The sequence below is a fragment of the Schistocerca serialis genome, chromosome 1 (genome assembly GCF_023864345.2).
Source record: "Schistocerca serialis cubense isolate TAMUIC-IGC-003099 chromosome 1, iqSchSeri2.2, whole genome shotgun sequence".
Classification (NCBI taxonomy): domain Eukaryota; kingdom Metazoa; phylum Arthropoda; class Insecta; order Orthoptera; family Acrididae; genus Schistocerca; species Schistocerca serialis.
In genome coordinates this window covers 797,810,073-797,832,763 of record NC_064638.1, presented here as the reverse complement: position 1 = coordinate 797,832,763, position 22,691 = coordinate 797,810,073, and the positions used below count along the sequence as shown (strand labels likewise).

General features: G+C 39.8%; 1 protein-coding gene across 2 annotated transcripts in view; it reads left to right on the top strand.

The window, feature by feature from the left end:
* The window catches only part of LOC126483833 (conserved oligomeric Golgi complex subunit 7), a 75,411-nt gene that overhangs the window by 41,153 nt on the left and 11,567 nt on the right, over window positions 1-22,691 (top strand). For both annotated transcript variants that reach the window (XM_050107048.1, XM_050107038.1), the window contains exons 10-12: window positions 4,307-4,427; window positions 14,927-15,100; window positions 19,025-19,236. In XM_050107048.1, the coding sequence (XP_049963005.1) occupies window positions 4,307-4,427; window positions 14,927-15,100; window positions 19,025-19,236 (507 nt within the window). The remainder of the gene's footprint in view (window positions 1-4,306; window positions 4,428-14,926; window positions 15,101-19,024; window positions 19,237-22,691) is intronic.

The window sequence follows — 22,691 nt, the reverse complement described above, 5'->3', positions numbered from 1 at the left end:
AATGCCACTCGTGAAGTTCTCGAATCTTTTAAGTGGGAGTTGTTTCCTCATCCGCCGTACAGTCCCGACCTGGCACCGAGCGACTTCCACTTATTCCCAGCAATGAAGAAGTGGTTGGATATGCATTATTTTGATGACGACCCACGGCTTCAAGAAGAGGTAACCACGTGGTTGAAGGCGCAGGCGGTCGAATTTGACGACGAAGGAATTTCCAAGCTCGTCCATCGCTACGATAAGTGCCTTAATTTAAATGGCAACTATGTAGAAAAGTAGTATATAAGTGTGGCTTTCATCTGTATATAATAAAAAAAATTTCCAATACTTCATTTATTTTTAATTCCAAAACATAATGTATGTTGTGGATAGCCCTCGTATCTATCAGTGTCAATGTGGTATGTACATTTTATGTCCTGTGCCTTAAATTCATGTCATATGGAACAAGATTTGCTGATATGCTATTTGATGGCCCACATGATGGCTCCCAAGCAGACACTTTTGACTGCTAGGGTGCTTGCCTGCAGGGGGCTTCGAACATTTTCAGGTAATAGCTCCAGTGCTATTTTCATTGTAAAATTCTGTGAATACTGTGTATGCTGGCCAATAAAGAGAGCTGTTGGTGTCTGATGTCACAGCTTGCAAGGCGGCGCTTCACCATAAGCGTGGACATGCGAGGGAAGCACTCAGTGGGAACTTAACCTCAGAGTGCTTCTTAGTAGTGAATGTTCTTCAGCGAGGGAAGTAAAACATTATTGATTCAAATGATACGTTTAGGGAAGAGTCTTGCTTAATGTGGAGAAAACTCCCAATTATCATAACAAAAATCTACATTTGAAGCAGACATTTTTTCGCCAAACAATATGAAACATCTTTCTACAGCTTCAGCAGGCAACCCAGCTATCTGTGCTGTCTCAGTTTAGTGCACAATCAATCAAATTTTTGGGGAAACTTGGCCTGTATAACATGGGCTTTATGTTTCCCTGCAGCAGATGCCCTAAGAGATTCTTTTCTCATATTCATTAACACCATGCCTTATACAGGGTGTCTCATTTATCTTGACCACCCAAAATAACTGTTTGTCCAGATGCAAATTACAAACTGTTCTAGCAAACATTCTGTAGCTGTCAGGGGGACACCAATCAGCATGATTGCCTTCATTGTAGCTTTGTTTTTTACAAAGTTATGGACAGTGGTATGACTTTTTTTAAATGGTACCCTGTATTTTTTATTCAGTAATTCATTTCCTCTCCTAAAGACCTATTCAAAAATATGTCACAGTGTACCATTCACTGAAACACAGTGTTATTAACTGCACAACACAACGTTGACTTTGAGCCCGGGATCACAAACTCGTCCACTTGCAGAAGTTGTCAGAAAACAAATGAAAACCAAGTAAAAACATAATACAAAATTGACTTTGACTGTCCTGTATCATTTCTCTGGAGTAGAACATTCAAAGGTACTAAAACTGATGACACTAGACACCAATATGCTGGTGCACTTGTTGACTGAAAGAATTATTTACTGCTGCTCCCAATGTTGCCTGCTGAAGAGAATTACAAGCAAGCACAATACGTTCCTGCATGTCCTCTGGAGTTTTTAGAATATCGCAATAGACAACGTCTTTAATGCATACCCAAAGAAAAAAGTCCAGAGGATTTAAATCAGGAGACCAAGCAGGCCAAGTAACTGTTCCTCCTTAACCAATCCATCTGGGAGGATACCTTCGATTCAGAACGCAACGTGCACACAAGGCATTATGTGCTGGACACCTATCATGTTGATACCACATAAGCATTCTGGTTCTTAGCGGCACTTCATCCAGAAGAGGAGGAAGAATACGTCTGAGGAAGTTGGCATTTGCTGTGCCTATTGATGAAATAAGGGCCAATAATTGTAGTACCAAGCATCCCACACCAGATGTTAACTCTCCATTGACGCTGATGTTCCATCTGTCTAAGCCATCATGGGTTGTCGCTGGTCCATTAGAGCATGTTCCTTGTACTTACCTGCCCTGTGTTTGAGAAGGAACATTCATCAGTAAATAGAACATTGGAGAATAAGTTTGAGTTGGTGAGGATTTGCTGCTGTGCCCGCTGACAGACTGTACATGATTCTAGAAACCATTTTCATGCGATTCTTGATGTAGGTGTACATGCTAAATATGGAACTGGTGACATGTAAGAATACGATGTACACTGGTTTTAGGAATGCCAATCTCATGTTCAAGCTGTCATGTGCTCACATGTGGATTCATAGCAACAGAAGTGAGAGCAGTAACTTTGGCAGCTTCATCTGTGCGCGTGCTACGACGTTCGCGTTGTCATTGGTTGAAACTTCCCATTTTCTGAATCGTCTCAACAAGATGAGAAAACATCCATTGGGAAGATGGGTTCTTTGTCGGGACATTGTTCTATGTATAGTTCCGCTGCCTGCGTAGCATTTCGCCTACCTTCAACAACAACAACAACAACAACAACAAAAGAAATGATATGTCGATGCAGTTTGTAGGAAGGACAGCCTTTACTGTATTCCTACTCTACACAACAGTATTTAAAAGGACTAAACTACTGTGCTAAATGTACCCGTACATAAGAAAACAGTATTGCAATTACTGTTCTGCTAACTTACATTCCCCATAGATGAGTAAAATTTCTACCTTCTCTTCGTTGGTGTACATTCCATTCACACAACTCTTCAACTGGCAGTAGTTGATGGAATGACGGGTGTGCATTCTACTTATGTTTACATTTGTCCTCTGTCAACATCGGCATGTGGATGTGTTCCATTACCCCGAGTACCGGCACTGAGCGCTGGGAGCGTCAATGTTCTGTTATGTAATTAATAACGTTGTTTTTCTGTGAATGGTACACTGTGATACATTTTTGAATAGGTCTTTAGGAGAGGAAATGAATTACCGAATAAAAAATACAGGGTGCCATTTAAAAAAGTTATACTGATGTTCATATCTTTGTAAAAAAACAAAGCTACAACAAAAGCAATCATGCTGATTGATGTCCCCCTGATGGCTAAAGAACATTTGCTTGAAACAGTTTGTAATTTGAATCTGGACAAACAGTTATTTAGGGTGGTCAAGATAAATGGGGCACCCTGTATATAGTTGAACATTTTTTGTAGTATATTGGGTGCCAGGTTCATAATTGCTGCATTGTCCAACTCTGTCACACTATTACCACTGCCTTGTTTGATGTTTTCTATCTTTAGAAGGAAAGTATTATAGTAAAGGAATTTGATGTTTTTGCTTGTTGCTTCACTATTGTTTCTCTGATTGTAATTGCACTTCAAGATGAGAAAGTTAAAAGTTTTTAAAAGTTCTATGAATATTTTTTAATATTGATTTTGTAATTCTTAAAGGAAATGGGTCAGACAAACAGGAACACATTGTAATGACATTCAAAGTGTGACACAAGTAATGGCTTTAGGGCTCAATGTTTCTCTCATCAAGCAGTTTATAGGAAATGAAAGTATTTGGGAGTGAAAGGGGGATTCTCCCAGGACCTTGTGAGAATGGATAATTATTTATTCACTTTCTAATATTTTTACCCTCAGTTGAAATTTTTTTTGTATCATTTAGTGCCTTTTCCTGTGCTGTGTTCCAAGGCTGTCCTTTTGAAATAATTTCACTTTTATGTTGATATGCTGCGTATCTCATGCCCCACACTGAGTGCTATTATTTCTCTTAATACTTTCTTATTTGCCAAATGAAATGGCCCCAATTCCAAAAAACAACCTGTGTGTTATCTCCTTTTTGTTTTGTATGTGAATTATTGCCATTGTTGTAGTTGTTTACTTTTCATTACAGAAACTGAATTACAAATTGATCATTAGATTTTGATTCCTCTGACTTCAGCCTGTAGTTCAATATGTCATGTGTTTTGCTGTGGCCAGATTACATGGTTTGAGTGTTAAGTTTTTGCTATGTTACTACTGTCTCCATATCAGAAGTTGCAGTTTTTGTAATGCAAATTTTTCTAATTGCATGCAAATTTCCTATGTACTTAAAATTCATTGATCATCAGTCTGGTAATGTTACTTGTCTTTTAAATGTGTAGTGCTAATAAATTATGCAATAGCTTGATTTTTTTGTTGCATATCATTTTATATTTTTACTCAAATGCTTTTCCAGATTCATGGAAATGAAATTCACATTTTTAGCTTTGTTTAAAATGCCTTTCATTACTCCAAAATTTCTGAGAGATGCATACTTCCAGTGCTTTGAGATCACATTCATGTCTATAACTAATTAGTATATATATTAATGAAATAATAATTAAATAATTTATTTTAGGCATTCCTTGGTGATTACTTGGACAGATATCGTGCAGCTCTTAAACGCCTAGACCAACAAAAAGGTGATCACGAGCACTGGAATATGTTCCAAATGTGCCTTACATTGCTACAGAATGTTGGTAAGTTACATACTCAGTTAAGAATGGAAGTAGACCGGGCAGAAAGAATTCACATCTTTATATACAAAACTGTGGTATATTATTATTATTATTATTATTATTATTATATACCTGTGATGTGATGAATACTAGACTGTAAAGAGTGGTCAGTGATACTGTTTGCTCTTATGGGTGGAATTGAGAAGCATAAAATTCCATGCCCATTTGTTGAAAAAGGCATAATTTCTGTGAAAAGTTGATTGAAAGATCTAAATCACCAAATGTATAACTGATTATTCACAGTAGCCCTTTTTGATTCAGAGCAATTATGCCTACTTACCAGTTCTTGAAATATGAACAACTTGTGTAGCAGTGGTGCGAACACACACACACACACACACACACACACACACACAAAGAAATGGGCATTGTACGCAAAACTTTTGAAACATCTACACAGTTCTGTGTCTGGTGGACAGTCAGCAAAAATGAGTGAAAAGGAAAAGGACAAGTAGATACTACCAGAAAGGTAAACCTCTTTTAAAGGATAAACATGATATAAAGAAAGTTGTTAAGAGCAGCCATTCTCTTGAAACTGCACATTTTACTTTTTAATTTTCTTATTACCCAACTGCTCTTTTGTCTCGATGATCCAAGTGCTCACGATTCCGAAAACTGACTTTGCAGAATCCATTTCTTCACATCTGTTTGTGTTTTCTGCTCCAGTTGCCTATTTTATCAATGTTATGGCCTCTCCTGTCTAAAATTTGCTTTCTATAATTGTTTCCTTTCATATTTTGAACATAGTTTTCACAACATGTGATGTAACAATGATTTGAAATGGACAGATTGTTGCTCACACATGAAGGAGGCACTGAGTGATAGAAAGGCACATTGAAAAAAAGATTGCCAGGTTCTTTAGTTCAAAAGGTTCCACCCCATGAGACAGCCTTTGACCTTTGACTCGCCCCACTGGCATGACATCCCATGAGACATGCATGTCAAGCATTATTGAGCAGTGAAACAACAGCCTTATGTGTGCCCATGCGTCCCAAGGCAGACCCAATTTTCACGTGGTCCAGGCTTTAACCCTAGGATGCATATACAGGGCCTCCGAGGCCCTTGTATGTCTTCATTTTTAAAAAAAAATCTATAATTTTTTGTTTGATTTCAAACTGCTTTCCAGTATTCTTTCACTAACACTGTGACATTCCTCCTATAAAGTCTGAACAAGATACCTTCTTAAGTTTTTTGTATAATTCAATACGTTTACCCATACACCGTGAATGCATAAGCAGAACTTCAGAAGCCCTCACACATTTATAAATGTTCTTTAGCCCTTATTGTCTTCAACATTTGTTTGGGAGCAGTTATTAATTCAGCAATAACTGTAGTGGTATTTCCAGCAACAGGAGTGCCAACAGCAGCAGTAGTTGTAGTAGAAATAGTATAATTAAAAAATAATACACACTACTTTCACATATTGGTGATGTCGGTGTATTATTGATCTTTTTGCTATCACATGTTTTGTTATTGCATAGTATTGTTGTCCTGTGTTGCTCTTGTCAGCCTGATTGTTACTGTAGTTTGTTTGTTGCTGCAAGGCCCATATTGTTACTTGTATGCTCTTTTAGTGCTGCACAAGCTGCTGTTTGAGAGACACGCCTTTTGCTATGGCTTCGACACGCAAAGCAAGAGAGTCAGTACGTGCAAATGCAGCTAATTTTGAAAGTGTTGTGGCTCAGTGGTTTGAAGAAGATTATTCTTGCAAGGAAGGAAATATTTTTTGAAGATGCAAGTACTGAAGAATGAGCCAATGAACCTACAAATGTGAATATTGAGGCTGATGACAGTCCTTCCGATAATATTACTACATCAGAGTCTGAAACTGAAGAACCACAACAAAAAGTATAGAAGATCACACATACATTAGTCGTAATGGAACGATTTGGAAATTAGATCCTCCTGCAACTCTTCGTATGCCTGTCCATAATATCGTAAAGAAGGCACCTGGTCCAGCCCGTGGTTTGAAAACCTGTAAACCTAAGGATGGCTGGGACTATTTCATCTCCAAGGAAATACTAGAGGAAATCATCAACTGCACAAATATTGAAGGCAGAAGAGTGGCTGCTTTACGTGGTAAAACATGGAAACACGTTTTGCTTGCTGAAATGGAGGATTTTTTTGGTCTTTTGCTGCTTTCTGGTGTTGAGAAGATTTGGGATGTCCCTATTAGAGAATTATTCTTGGATAAAAAGGCAAATCCTACATATTAGGCCACCATGTCAGTAAATTGATTCAAGGATATAAGGAGAATGATTAGACTTGAAGACAGGCGTACCCGTGAAGCTCGATCTGCAGATGACAAACTTGCAGCTGTTCGATGTATGGGAACTATTTCTTGACAAGTGTAGAAATAGAATGATTCACAATGATTCGCTCACAGTTGACGAACAGCTAGTCCCATTCCGTGGAAGATGCTAATTCACTCAGTATATGCCCTCTAAACCAGCCAAGTATGGCATAAAAAAAAATATTTTGGTTGTGATGCTACATCTGCATAAGCTTTAGGACGGAATTGTTTACACGGGAAAGAAGCCCCATGAACCTATTCAGAGAAATCCTGGATTGAATGTGGTGAAAGATCTTGCTAAAAGCATTGAAGGATCATCAAAAAATATTGCTGTTGACAACTTGTTTACTAGTGTGCAGCTGGCAGAAGAGATGCTTCAGAAGCGAATTACAGTGGTGGGAACAATCAAACAAAATAAACCAGAAATTCCTAATGAGATGAAACCATCTGCCTGAAGAGCGATTCATTCCTCTTTCTTTGCATTTAGAGGTGACATTACAATGGTGAGTTATGTTCCCAAAAAGAAAAGATCTGTAGTTCTCATTAGCACAATGCATCATGACAGAAACATTGATGAAACTCATTCAAAAAAGAAACCAGATATAATAAAGTTCTGTAACTCTACAAAGGTTGGAGTAGATCAAATGGACCAGAAAATTTGTTATTACACTTGCAAGAGACAAACAAGATGATGGCCATTTGCATTATGGATGAATATGATGGACGTCGCAGCAATGAACAGTGAAATTTTATTTTCCGCCCAACATCTGACATACCATAGTGGAAGAAGTGATAAAAGGCGTTTGTTCCTAAGAGATTTAGCAGTGGAAATGGTAAGACCACTAATGAAACTTTGTATTCAGATCCCTAATCTTCCAAAGAAAATCGTTGTTGCCATGCAAAGATGTGGTGTTCAAAAAGATGTCATATTACTGAACCAACTACCTGTTTCAGGAAAAAGAAGAAGATGCAATTATTGTCCATACAATAAACACAGAAAAAGTGCTATGACATGCATTAAGTGTAAAACCAACATTTGTAAGGAACATAGTGGCGTTATTTGTGCTTCTTGTTTGTCACATGTTGAAAACTAAGAAAAATGCAATTTTATGTGAAAAATGAATAATAACTTTTGTCAAAATATTGCCTATATACATAATATTGTGAATAATGAGTATGTTTTAATTGAAGAGATTGGTTGTAATAAATGTTATAAAATGTAAACTACAACTTATAAGTGAATTAATAAAATTATTTGCATATGTTGTATGTAAATGTATGTAACTAATAAAAATTCACTCTTAGAGTTTTTTAAAAAAGTTAATAAAATGTTAATCAGGTCCACCAGGTCCTGTTAATATATCTTAGGAATCTTTCAATATGACAATAAATTTGACAGAAATAAATTTAACTCCAAAGAATGATTATATGAAAAGAGGAAAATTTTTAATTAGGGTAGGGCCTTGGAGGCCCTGCATATGCATCCATGTGTGTGTTTTCGGCACCATGCATCCTAGGGTTAAAAAATGTAAAATCAAGGAAAATGTAGAATCGAGGAAAATAATACTTCCAAAACATGAGCAAAAACAAATGTAGTTGGTATACATGGTTAAAAAGGGTAATCCTCTCCAATACAATGTTTATACAATAATTTGTGGTAATGAATTTCATCAGTTCTTAAAAAATCACAGATGTGTAACGGCAAGGAAAAACTTGTCAAAGAATTGAAATTAGTTTCTGGGCACAAGATAACCGAGCTATTTTCCAACATGCTATGACCACAAATTGTTCGTCAAAACATGTTTTTGAGAGCTCTTTTCTGTGTGCTCACCCAGAAATAAGCAAAAATTGATGAACATGGTGAATTAAACTGAAAACTGTGAAGTACCGTGAAAGGCGTCTGAATCTGACGTTGGGAAGGGGTGGTGTTTTCCTTCTACAGCCAATGGCAGTGCAGCATACTCTGGTGATGTGAGTGCAGTGACCTCTAGTGTACTGCTTGATAAACTTTTCCTTGTTCATTGTACTGAGTGGTTGAAGTGGAGTGTTCTGCAGTATTGCAGACATGCACCGTTTGCACTTCGAACTCATCGCTTGCTGTAATGTAAACACAGCAGCCATCGTACAAGTGCATATATACACTCGAGTTTACGTTCATGTGTAGTATTTATTTATACCAATGAACATGAAATAAAGTTAAGCCTTGTAAGCGTAGGCTTCCGCGGCCGTTGTCATCTTCAATAAAATTCTTCAGGGTATCAGACCACATCGTCATAATTTTAAATTGCGCCAACGTTTCGGCCAGCGTTGCAGCTAGCCTTCATCAGGGCCTTACGTTAACTGCTAAATGAACACACTTGGATTCCTTAAATAGCTGCACGAGAAAACCGTGTCGTTACTTGGTTGGCTGTACTAGGAGGAGGAGGAGGGGTGAAAGGTATGCTTTATTGGTGTTTCCTTTATTATCTGTTATTGGCTGAAATAGCTGTTTTCTATTGGTCTTTATATTAATCCTCCCCATTGGAGGAGACGGACGAATAGCGAACAGGTGATGGCTGTGACGTCACACTGTTTCCATGCTGTCCAGAAGCCGGCTGCGACGTGCCATTGCTTTGTGTGCTCGCGACCACTACTGTGGCTCTCCGCGTGTCCGCATGGGCCGCCACGGCACTGCCGCCGCTCCGTAGCCCTGCTATTGCAGGCAGCCAAGACCTCGGAAGCTTGTACCCGTCCTCTCTATTCATGTTGGCGGGTCTTTTGGCTATTTCTATCGCCTCTCTAATCTTTCTTTTGAAAGTGAGAGGCTGTTTCGCCAGGACGCGGGCTTCTTGAAAAAATATTGGTTTCCCGCACTCGTCCCGGTGTTCCGCCACTGCTGACTTAGTGTGTTGTTTCAGGCGGATATATCTTTCATGTTCCGAGAGCCTAGTGCTGATCGGACGTCCCGTCTCACCTATGTAAACTAATCCACACGCACAACCAATTTCATACACGCCAGCTGTGTGTAGTTTGTCAACTGCATCCTTGGTAGAACCGAGCATGTCTGATATTTTGTTTCTGCTTCGGAAAATTGGTTTGATGTCGGCTTTTCGTAGAATTTTGCCAATACGTTCGGTGACCCCTTGTACATATGGTAACACAGCAATGTTCTGTGCCTCCTTCTCCTCTTCCCTATTAGTCTTCTCCCTTGTCGACATGGTGCTGTCTATCATCTGCTTCCCATAGCCATTAGTTCCGAAGATGGACCTGAGTTGTTCAAGTTCTGTCTTCAGATGTTCTTCGTCGCTTATCCTGTACGCTCTCTTCGTTAGCGTGTGCAGGGCGGACTTCTTCTGCGTGGGGTGATGGTGGGAGGAGGCGTGAAGGTACCTGTCCGTATTGGTTGGTTTCCTGTACACTTTGTGGCCAAGTTTACCATCAGGTTTTCGATAAACTTCCACGTCGAGAAAAGGCAGCACCCCATTCTTCTCTGTTTCCATTGTAAACTGGATTTTTCTATGCTGTTGGTTAAGGTGCTTGTGGAAGTTCTGTAACTCCTCTTCTCCGTGGGGCCAGATGACGAAAGTATCATCGACATAGCGAAGCCAACAATTTGGACGTAATGGTGCGGACTGGAGGGCTGTTTCCTCAAATGCCTCCATGAAAATTTCTGCTGCGATAGGCGATAGGGGTGAGCCCATAGCTACACCGTCAGTTTGTTCATAAAATTGACCTCTCCACCTGAAATAGGTGGTCGTCAGACAGTGGCGCACAAGCTCACATACATCAGGTGCCACGCGTTCTTCTAGGATGTTCACAGTATCTGACACTGGGACATTCGTGAATAGGGATTTGACGTCGAAGCTAACCATCAGATCTTGGTCCGTAACACGCATTTCCTTTAGGAGAGACACGAAGTGAGTGGAATCCTTAACGTAGGACTCGGTTTGATGCACTAGGTGTCGGAGCCTAGGTGCCAGTTCTTTCGCTAGGTAGTAGGTCGGCGAATTTATACTGTTTACTATGGGCCTTAAGGGGAAGTCGGTTTTGTGTACCTTCGGTACACCATATATCCTTGGTGCCTGTGTCACTTGCGGGATGAATCTTCTGGCCTTGTCGAAATTGATTCTAGAGTGCTTGAGCAGTGCCTGCGTCGTTTTGATTACCTTGGCCGTCGGATCTCCCTGAAGTTTCTTGTAGATAGGTTCTGCGAGAATATCTTCCATTCGTTTGTTGTAATCAGTCGTGTCCAAGACTACAGTGGCGTTGCCCTTATCTGCCTGTACCACAACTAAGTGGGGGTTGTCCCTGAGTTCCTTAATGGCATGATATTCCTCAGCGTTGATGTTTTGCTTCGGTGGCTTTGCTTTATTCAGAACTCTGACCGTTTCCTGCCGGATCTTCTCCGCCTCGGCCTGTGGCAGATGACGTACCGAAGCCTCTACGGATTCTATAATATCTTCTTTTGGAACTCGCGTAGATGAGAAAGTACGACAAACTACAACAGAAAGCCACGGACGAAACATTGACGCTGGACAGGCGACGGACAGTGGTCAACCTCTCCAGCCACACCTTGAGCGAAGCAACCACAGCAATCCTGGCCAAGGGGATGAATTTTGCAGTCGCACCTGATGGTAAACTTGGCCACAAAGTGTACAGGAAACCAACCAATACGGACAGGTACCTTCACGCCTCCTCCCACCATCACCCCACGCAGAAGAAGTCCGCCCTGCACACGCTAACGAAGAGAGCGTACAGGATAAGCGACGAAGAACATCTGAAGACAGAACTTGAACACCTCAGGTCCATCTTCGGAACTAATGGCTATGGGAAGCAGATGATAGACAGCACCATGTCGACAAGGGAGAAGACTAATAGGGAAGAGGAGAAGGAGGCACAGAGCATTGCTGTGTTACCATATGTACAAGGGGTCACCGAACGTATTGGCAAAATTCTACGAAAAGCCGACATCAAACCAATTTTCCGAAGCAGAAACAAAATATCAGACATGCTCGGTTCTACCAAGGATGCAGTTGACAAACTACACACAGCTGGCGTGTATGAAATTGGTTGTGCGTGTGGATTAGTTTACATAGGTGAGACGGGACGTCCGATCAGCACTAGGCTCTCGGAACATGAAAGATATATCCGCCTGAAACAACACACTAAGTCAGCAGTGGCGGAACACCGGGACGAGTGCGGGAAACCAATATTTTTTCAAGAAGCCCGCGTCCTGGCGAAACAGCCTCTCACTTTCAAAAGAAAGATTAGAGAGGCGATAGAAATAGCCAAAAGACCCGCCAACATGAATAGAGAGGACGGGTACAAGCTTCCGAGGTCTTGGCTGCCTGCAATAGCAGGGCTACGGAGCGGCGGCAGTGCCGTGGCGGCCCATGCGGACACGCGGAGAGCCACAGTAGTGGTCGCGAGCACACAAAGCAATGGCACGCCGCAGCCGGCTTCTGGACAGCATGGAAACAGTGTGACGTCACAGCCATCACCTGTTCGCTATTCGTCTGTCTCCTCCAATGGGGAGGATTAATATAAAGACCAATAGAAAACAGCTATTTCAGCCAATAACAGATAATAAAGGAAACACCAATAAAGCATACCTTTCACCCCTCCTCCTCCTCCTAGTACAGCCAACCAAGTAACGACACGGTTTTCTCGTGCAGCTATTTAAGGAATCCAAGTGTGTTCATTTAGCAGTTAACGTAAGGCCCTGATGAAGGCTAGCTGCAACGCTGGCCGAAACGTTGGCGCAATTTAAAATTATGACGATGCGGTCTGATACCCTGAAGAATTTTATTGAAGAAAAGTTAAGCCTTCTGTGGTTTCAATTTTTTTATTTCAGTGTTTCTCTGTCCTTGCAATCTGTTACATCTATAATAATCTGTCTGCCATCACAATGCATTAAACACAATTAATGGCTGCAATAAAGATGAGCAAACTATCACACAACTCTTCACTGAACACATTCTGTTAATTGTGGTGCTGCACATAGCAAATGGCGTATCCTATGTTGGCTACAGTTGGTAGAGGCACAATAGCAGAGCCACAATACATTCCAGATTCTGTGAACAGGCTCCTAGCAGAACTATGGTAGTGTAGGGGGCTCCAAAGTATAACTATAAAAATTAAACCTGAATGGAAACTACAGTCACTTCATTTGCTATACACCGAAAAAATCGGCCATTCTTTGGAACAAGCTGCTGAGTAAGCTTGCAGTTTATCACTCTATGTGATAGAGACCACTGCATTAGTGTGATGCAGCTAATGGCTGCAGGTGGAAAACAAACATTCAAGATGTTACAAACATCCGAGATGTAATCTGGCAGTTTTCATCGTGTTTCACGGTTTTGAGTTTATTTCACCATGTAGGCTATAAATTTTTGCTGTTTCCGAGGTGAATATAAAGTGAAAGAACCCTCAAAAGTGTGCGTTTTAAGGTTTAATTTGTGGCAGTAGTGTATTGGGAAATGGCTCAGTTACCTCATACATCATTATCAAAAGTGATTGTTCTTCCTAGTACATACCCTACAATATTAATAGTGACAAAAACCACTTTTTTCTGATAAGTCTATTATATCGTGCAAAATTTGGAAATTTCTTTCTTGTTTGCTATGGATTTGCAATTTGGTTGTGTCTGTTGACATTCTGAATTTTGGTAAAGTTGTTATTTGGGAAGAGAAGAACAAAATTATCACACCAACTTTGATCTATAGATTCTGTGCCTGTGAGCAGACTTATATAGAAAATTCACAAAATCACTACTGGCTGGAGGGTTAAAAGTGTTCATATCAGTTATGGAAAATACAGCATAGAATAATGACAATATTATGATACGGATGGATTAATCAAACAAAAATCCAGGATGGAATGCAACAATGTTATAAGAAGGAAAGTTGCTACTCACCAAGTAGCGGAGATGCTGAGTCGCAGGTAGGCCCAACAAAAAGATTTTCACATTTAAAGCTTTCGGCCAATGGCCTTTGTCAACAATAGACACAAAAACACGCGCGCGCGCACGCACACACACACACACACACACACACACACACACACACACACACACACGACTGCAATCTCAGGCAACTGAAACCACATTGTGAGCAGCAGTCACCAGTGCATGATGGGAGTGGTGACTGGGTGAGGGAAAGGAAGAGGCTGGGGCAGGCAGGGGGAGAGGTAGTATGGTGAGGATGGCAGACAGTGAAGTGCTGCAGGTTGGGCAGTGGGCAAGGGAGACGTAGGGACGGAGGGGGGAATAGAGGAATATAGAGAAATAAATAAAAAAAGACAGGGTTAGTGGTGAAATAATGGTTGTGTAGTGCAGGAATGGGAGCAGGCCTGCAGGCAGGCCCCCACCCAGTCACCACTCCCATCATGCACTGGTGCTGCTGCTCACTGTGTGGTTTCAATTGCCTGAGACTGCAATCATGTGCGAGAGTTGCATTTGTATGAGTGTGTGTGTGCGCATGTATGTGTGTCTATTGTTGTCAAAGGCCATTGGCCGAAATCTTCAAGTGTGAAAATCTTTTTGTTGCACCTGTCTGCAATGCAGCATCTCTGCTATACGGTGAGTAGCAACTTTCCTTCTCATAATATTGAATAGGATAGATTGCTACTCACCAAGTAGTGGAGATGTTGAGTTGCAGACAGGCAAAACAGATGGACTGCTACACAAGTGAATTTTTGTCCAAAAGGCCTTCTTCTAAACTAGACAACATGCATACGTTCGCACAAGCATAAAAAACACACACACACACACACACACAGATATATATATGACCACTGTCTCGGACCAGTGATTCTAGCCTCGGCAGCCTGAGGCAGCGGTCATGCGTGTGTGAATTATGCTTGTTGCCTAGAGAAACACTTTTTGGCCGAAAGCTCACTTGTTTGGCACTCTTTTTGTTGTGTCTGTCTACAAATCAACATCTCTACTATATGATGATTAGCAATCTATCCTTTTCATAATATTGTCATATCTATTATACATATTTATGTCTCGTACATTTGTTATTATTCAATATCTTTCACATCTTTTCAGAAATGTCTCATTCAGAGAATAACAGTTGTTATTGATATTTTGCTTTTAGTGTGTTTGAAAATAAATTTGCTCAAAAGCATTTCTTCAGCTTTTATATAAAGAGAAATTAAAAGAAACGATCTATGTTTGTTGCAGGCGAACTACTCAGTCAAGTAAAGCAAATGGGGGCAGACTTGGTGCGCAGCATACAGGACACATCTCAAAAGTTACAGGCCCAGAACACTTCGCCTTTCATGCAGTACAAGCAGCTTCTCCTCAGTCCAGATGGTGTAAAAGAACTTGACAATTTGGTGGTGAGCATTCAAGAAGGTGAGATACACTCTGTCTTCGTTAAGGAGAAAATCATTAACATGATTGGCTAGGGAGTGACAGACATAGTTGCAGTATCTGGTATTAGAATGTAATTAGGTGTGACTACATATACCACTTTTGTATTTTATCCTTTTGAAGGCCTATGCAGATCAATTTGTAACATTTCTTTTGTACTAGCACATAGAGATGCTGTTTTGGCATAAAAGATCAAAATTGACCTAGGGCTAGAAAATTTGTGAATATTACAATTGTTTTTTTAATTAAGCTTAAGGGAAATTTAAATGAAGTACAAGTAAACATAAGCAAATCAATAAAATTAAACTGCTAATTGCTAAAATTGGAGAAGATATAATAACAAGAGAATCTGCTATCAATCATTACCAAAAATTCTGTGAATGATAATTGTGCACTTTGAATGCAAACATTTAGGAAACTGAAGAGAAGTTGTTGGGATATCCTGCTGTAGAGTATGATAAATAATATGGAAAATTATGGTATAAGTTGCTATGAATAGACTTAGCAAGAAATAATTTACAGAAAATATTTACCAGGAGGAGAAAATTGTTTGTAGTTAGCTTGTCAGACTTTGTGAGGGAGAGATTTGAAGCAAAGCAGGCTGAAAATGTGACTCAGGTCAGTTTAGGTGTAGCATGCAATGCTGAAGAGATTAGCACAAGACAGAAAGAAGTGAAACCCAGCATCATAGCAGTTGGAAGGTTGATGAATAACACTTCGGTACCTGTGTGAAGCTTACTCGTTGTACATCTTGGAATCTTCTTTTGCATTTCCTGCCCTCCCATTGAAAACAGATATGTGTACCATAATTGTTCATTAATCTACTGACCGCAGATCCACTGAGCTGTTAACTCCATTGATAAAGAAATCAGTTTGAGCAGTTCTGTTGAGCTTAAGATAATGATATCGTATATTACTATATTAGAAAAGGGAAGTTGGTACTCACCATATAGCAGAGACTCTGAGTCACAATAGGCATAACAAAATGATTCACACAGTTATAGCTTTCGGCAATTAAGGCCTTTGTTAACTATAGACACATACACACATGCGCACACACACTCACACAAACACAACTCGCACAAACATCTGCAGTCTCAGGCAACTGAAACCGCTCTAAGACTGCAGATGTGTGTGCGAATTGTGTTTGCATGTGTGTGTGGGCGCATGTGTGCTTGTGTGTGTGTGTGTGTGTGTGTGTGTGTGTGTGGTTGACAAAGGCATTAATGGCCAGAAGATATAATTGTGTGAATCTTTTTGTTGTGCCTATCAAGATTCAGTATCTCCGCCATATGGTGAGTATCAACTTTCCTTCTCCAATATTGTTACATTCCATCCTGGATTTTCCATTGTAATCATATGTGAAGAAGAGAAAAAACTTGTAATAAATGGTGTTATAAAAGCACAAAGTACAAGAAAATTACTATGACACTGTCAAAGTAACATTCAGCATGTGGTATTAATTTGCCAAACAGTATATGCTTTTGTAACATCTTAAGTAATGAAGATGTGATTGGGTTTTATGGATTGATAAGTTGAATTAGGATTTGTAATGCTATACTGAGATGTTCAAATGTAACCATGTTTCAGCAATCCTCACTTATTCTCCCCATTTAGAAGGATAACTCAGAAGCAGTCTGTTGCATTTATACACTACTGGCCATTAAAATTGCTACACCAAGAAGAAATGTAGATGATAAGCCGGTATTCATTGGACAAATATATTATACTAGAACTGACATGTGATTGCATTTTCACGCAGTTTGGGTGCATAGATCCTGAGAAATCAGTACCCAGAACAACCACCTCTGGCCGTAATAACGGCCTTGATAAGCCTGGGCATTGAGTCAAACAGAGCTTGGATGGCGTGTACAGGTACAGTTGCCCATACAACTTCAACACGATACCACAGTTCATCAAGAGTAGTGACTGGCTTATTGTGATGAGCCAGTTGCTCAGCCACCATTGACCAGACTTTTCAATTGGTGAGAGATCTGGAGAATGTGCCTGCCAGGACAGCAGTCGAACATTTCCGGTATCCAGAAAGGCCCGTACAGGACCTGCAACATGCGGTCGTGCATTATCCTGCTGAAATGTTGGTTTTCGCAGGGATCGAATGAAGGGTAGAACCATGGATCGTAACACATCTGAAATGTAATGTCCACTGTTCAAAGTGCCATCAACTCGAACAAGAGGTGACCTTGACATGTAACCAATGGCACCCTATACTATCACGCTGGGTGATACACCAGTACGGCGATGACAAATACACGCTTCCAATGTGCGTTCACCGCGATGTCACCAAACACAGATGCAACCATCATAATGCTGTAACCAGAACCTGGATTCATCCAAAATATGACGTTTTGCCATGCGTGCACCCAGGCTTGTCGTTGAGTAAACCATCGCAGGCGCTCCTGTCTGTGATGCAGTGTCAAGGGCAACCGCAGCCATGGTCTCCGAGCTGATAGTCAATGCTGCAAACGTCGTCGAACTGTTCGTGCAGATGGTTGTTGTCTTGCAAACATCCCCATCTGTTGACCCAGGGATCGAGATGTGGCTGCATGATCCGTTACAGTCATGCGAATAAGATGCCTGTCATCTCGACTGCTAGTGATATGAGGCCGATGGGATCCAGCACGGCGTTCCATATTACCCTCCTGAACCCACCGGTTGCACATTCTGCTAATAGTCATTGGATCTCGACCAACACGAGCAGCATTGTCGCAATATGATAAACCGCAATCGCGATAGGCTACAATCCGACCTTTATCAAAGTCAGAAACCTGATGGTACACATTTCTCCTCCTTACACGAGGCATCACAATGACGTTTCACCAGGCAACGCCAGTCAGCTGCTGTTTGTGTATGAGAAATCGGTTGGAAACTTACCTCATGTCAGCGCGCTGTAGGTGTCGCCACCGGCGCCAACCTTGTGTGAATGCTCTGAAAAGCTAATGATTTGCCTATCACAGCATCTTCTTCCTGTCGGTTAAATTTCGCGTCTGTAGCGCATCATCTTCGTGGTGTAGCAATTTTAGTGGCCAGTAGTGTATGAAGCAACTTTTACATGTTAAAGTATTGTCATTAGCATATGTATGATGTATCACAAATTTCATTGTCACCATTTTCTTTCTTTATTAATTTTAAGCTATTTTTATTTAATAGTTCACCATAGTATTATGGCGTATTTTAATTCCTGTTTGCATTGTCAAAACTCCATCAGCTCTTTGGCCAATTACACTCTTGGCTGTTTCACATAGTAGCTGTAAAAGAAATATTGTGAAAGACACACTGCAGTAATAGAAATCGTAATAGTTTTATGTACATAGTGATTTTTCTGACTCCAAAACAGAGTTATATCAGTCAAGCCATTCACTATCTAATTACTTTCATCTTTTTTTTCTCCATCGTCCATCTTTCATTGAAAAGTGGTTGGTTTCTACAATGAGAGAACACTTACTTACGGTTTGCAATTACTGTGCTTTTTCTATTTAATGATTATTTCATTTGTCTATTAAATTATAACTATTTTGTATTTCCTACCTAAGTTATTTGTTCTGCACCCATGTTTTATTTGATACTGTTTATCTAAAACCTAATTTATATATTGTTACAAAAAATGTAGAAATAAGTGTTCATAAACTGGCATATAACAAATACGCAAATTCGTAAACAAGCAGTCTCCCTTCACTGCATTGTAATTACTGTTTGGCCATCATATGAAAGAGCTTTTTTGCAGTTGCTGTCAGGAACTGCCTCAACCAGTAAAAAGGGTCTTTCAGTTATAGACAAACAGTAAAAGAGACATAGACAAAGAAAACTAATTGCTTAGTGTAAATAGCATTCTGTATGTGTTGAAATAACAATAATTGGTTATTTAATAAAGTGACCTTGTTGTTCAAGGTGGTGAGATATCCATTGTAGAACCACTGATATCCTCACTGAACAAGTTGTGTAGTGATGTACATCACACAACCTTCCAAGTGATATTTGAGCCTATTTCATCTCAGCTTGAACACGTACAAAAGGCACCTGCGTGGAGCAGTGGGAGTGCACCTAGTGTGGCAGCTGACTTGCCAGACTTCAGCTTCACACCCCAAGAGTACATCACTCAGGTATGGACAGTTTGCTTATCAGGGCTGCATTCATTATCTTTGAAGTGGTTCTAGGTTACCATGTCTGGATTCTGTACATCTGTTTTATTCCAATGTCATTAACTTAGGTATTGTCTGTCCATGATGAGTAATTCTATATTGTCTACTTACTGCCATATTATCAGACTTCTGGAAGCATCAAGTGAGGTGACACAGTACTGTGGCATTGTGCTCATGTACATGCTACTCAAGTGCCCATCTAGCCATCCAGATTCAGGTTTGCCTTGATTTTGTTGACGTCTAAATGTATGTATTGCAGTTGTTATAAAATAGAACTTTCTCACAAAAAATTGCATCACGTATGAAAAGCCTGAGATTGCAACAGATACTATCTGCCAAGTCATAAATACATAACATTAACAGCAACTATTGCATTACACTCCTCTGGTACGTGCTAGAAAATATTTAATCCAGTCACAAATCTGGCTGGATATCCCATAGGGAGAAATTTTCCTTAGAAAGTGTCAAGTGTGGCACTTAAACAAGAGCTTTTCAGAAGTCTAGAAACATGGAGTCATCTTACTTTCCACTATCCATGCCACTGAGAATAACATATGTGAAGAGTGCAAGTTGGGTTTTGCAAGAGACATGGATTCAGCATCCATGCTGATTTCCATGGAGAAGGTTATTTTAAGTCAGGTAAGCCACAATGTTTGGTATATGATGTATATTCTAGTATTCTGCTAACAGATAGGTGCAAGTGACACAGAATAGTAGTCATGAGGATTAAGTATACTTTCCTTTAAATAGATTTTATATGTGCTTGTTTCTAATAATGAGGAACACATCTCAGTTCAAGGAATTTGTGATAGAATACAGTGCAGAGTTGAGCTAATCCATATGTATATTCTGTACAGAACTGGACAGGAAGTCCAGGACCATGAGGACTGGATGAATTTTAATGATTTATTCTTCTTTTCAACACCACTGATACTGACTAATGTGCCACTCATGTTAGTATGAGTATGGCTACTGAATGGTGGCACATTCTTTGACTTTCCTTTGTGAAGGACCATTTGAAGACAGAATTCAGCAGTTTGGCTTCTGCTTCAATGTTTTCAGTTTCAGGGCCATTTTCATCTGCATATAATAGATGCCCAAAATTTCTTGATGTGGTGTGATAATACTTTGCTTCAGCGGCTATTGAAGGCTTCACAAATTGTCCCTCCAGTATCTGAGTATGTGAACATATTATTGCAGCCAAGAGAGAATGAAATCAATGTCCACTTCAGTGGCACAGGTTTATACACCAAGTAGTGCTGCAAACAGTGAAGAGGTTTAAAGAATGTAGTATGAGATAAAGGAAAGTATTCAGGTAGTTAAGGGAGACAAAAATGTAATTGTGGTGGCTGACTGGACAGTAATAGGCAAAGGATAAATAGTGGGAGAACTTGGACTGAAGAAAAGGAATGAAACAGGAAGCTACCTGGCAGAATATAGTGCCAAGCACAATTTAATCATTACCCATATTTGGTTTAGGAATTATTTTTTAACTAATGAGGTACTAAATCCTTTTGTTGGGAAAAAATGAATTTGTGGCACAACTTGACTAAAAGAAGGGATCAGTTGATAGAAAACATCTTGAAGCATCGAGGAACAGTTGAATTGGTAGGGACCTGAAAAATTTGCCATCGACAATAAATGCAAATGTAGATGCAAGTTCTGTCTCAAAATGCAAAAAATGCAAAATTAGCTAAATGATATAACACAGTGATTTGTATCCAGAAGAATTACTTTATCAGAGATTCTTTGAAATAGCTTTATTTTATTCTTGTAAATACTGAAAATATTCTCTGTTTTTGGTTACTGGTATTGAAAGTCATATAGTGAAGCCCTATTTCTAAAAATACTGTGCCTAAGAGCATGTTTGTAAAATAAAATGTGCATGAACACAACGACATATCATTGTGCTTGATGCTCTGGTGTCATGCCTATTCTGGTCACTTGAATGCTCCGAACAAGATACAAGCCACATAATGCAACACAGGACTCAACTGTGGGACCAACCACATTACAACAAAGAAATGCGTACCTTTGTTTGCTAGCTAAAGCTCAAAAGTTGATATAATGTGGACACTTTCACGTGGCAATTGTTGGTGGCAGAGGTTTTGAAATGTGGTTGCAACAAATACTGGTAGAAGTCTGGCTTTAAAGATTATGACACTGGCAACATCAACAAGTTGGTGTGCAATAACCTTACCGAATGCTGTGCATTGCCCATTGTTTTCTTTTCTTATTCTGAAATGGTTCGAGAAACTAATCTTGGTCCATCACAGAGTTTGATTAAGGTCGTCAAAACACCAGAAAGGACTGGCCATCCCTATGAGTGTGTGTCAAGTTCTGCTTTCACAGAAACCCAGAACATGGGAGTAGGCTGGCTGCCCTGTGAGAGGGTTTGTTTCCCCGCACCATTTCTCTCACCTCTGGTGGTCAAAATTTTAGTTTGTTTTTGCTCACAGCTGACAGCCAGTTTATAGCGTCTGTACTCTGCACTATAGTGTAAATGGAAAAAAAATCTGTTAACTTATTTTGACCAAGCTTGAAATCTTCCCATAACTTGCAAATACAATTCTTTCAGTTCAACTGCTATACTAAGTACCTTGTCAGTTCTATCAGCAGTGATGCCAAGAATGGGTCGCAGGGCTATAGATGTCCACAAAAGTCAAAATTAATACTCTACAGATTTTGTAATTATCGAATTTGGTGGGAAAAGAAAATTAATTTCTAGAAGCACTTTAAAGTGGAGGCAGTCATAAAAATGATGTTGCTTGTCAACAGAAACAATTAACTGTTGAAAGTTTAAAGAGAACCAAAAGAAGAAAACAAGCATAGACCTTTTTGGAAAAAAAGCTCTCTTGAGTTTTTCCAGAAGCAGACATTAGTCACAAAGCTCGCAAATCACCATTCATTTCCCTCTCCCTCTCATCTTTCTTTCTTTCTTTCTTTCTTTCTGTCTCCAGTATGTTTCAAAGTACAAAAGTTTCATCTTCAGGTTCATAGTGTATAACCTTTTCATTTTGTACATCTAATCATTTATAAAGAAAAAAAGTTCTTCTATGAAGACGTGCAATTTGTCAAAAATAAATGCTACATTTTTGGGTCCCTACAACTTGGTAATGTGAGTGCAGGGGCAGACCTAGGCATGAGTACTGTAAGCAGATTGAAATGCATGCAGTTTTCATTGTTTAGTTATGCAGAGATATAGCCCAGCCCAGGGAGCTGCACAAAACTAGTATTTGATCTGAAGACCACAACAACAACCAATAAGGTATCTCTCTTGTCGTTAATTATTCTGCTAAGTACACACTTTGTGGAGCTTAGATGATCATTCATTTGAACTTGAGCCACAGTTAATGTAATTGTTTACTACTAGAGTCAAATGATTTTAATTCCTCTCTGAGAAATGAGCATTTCCT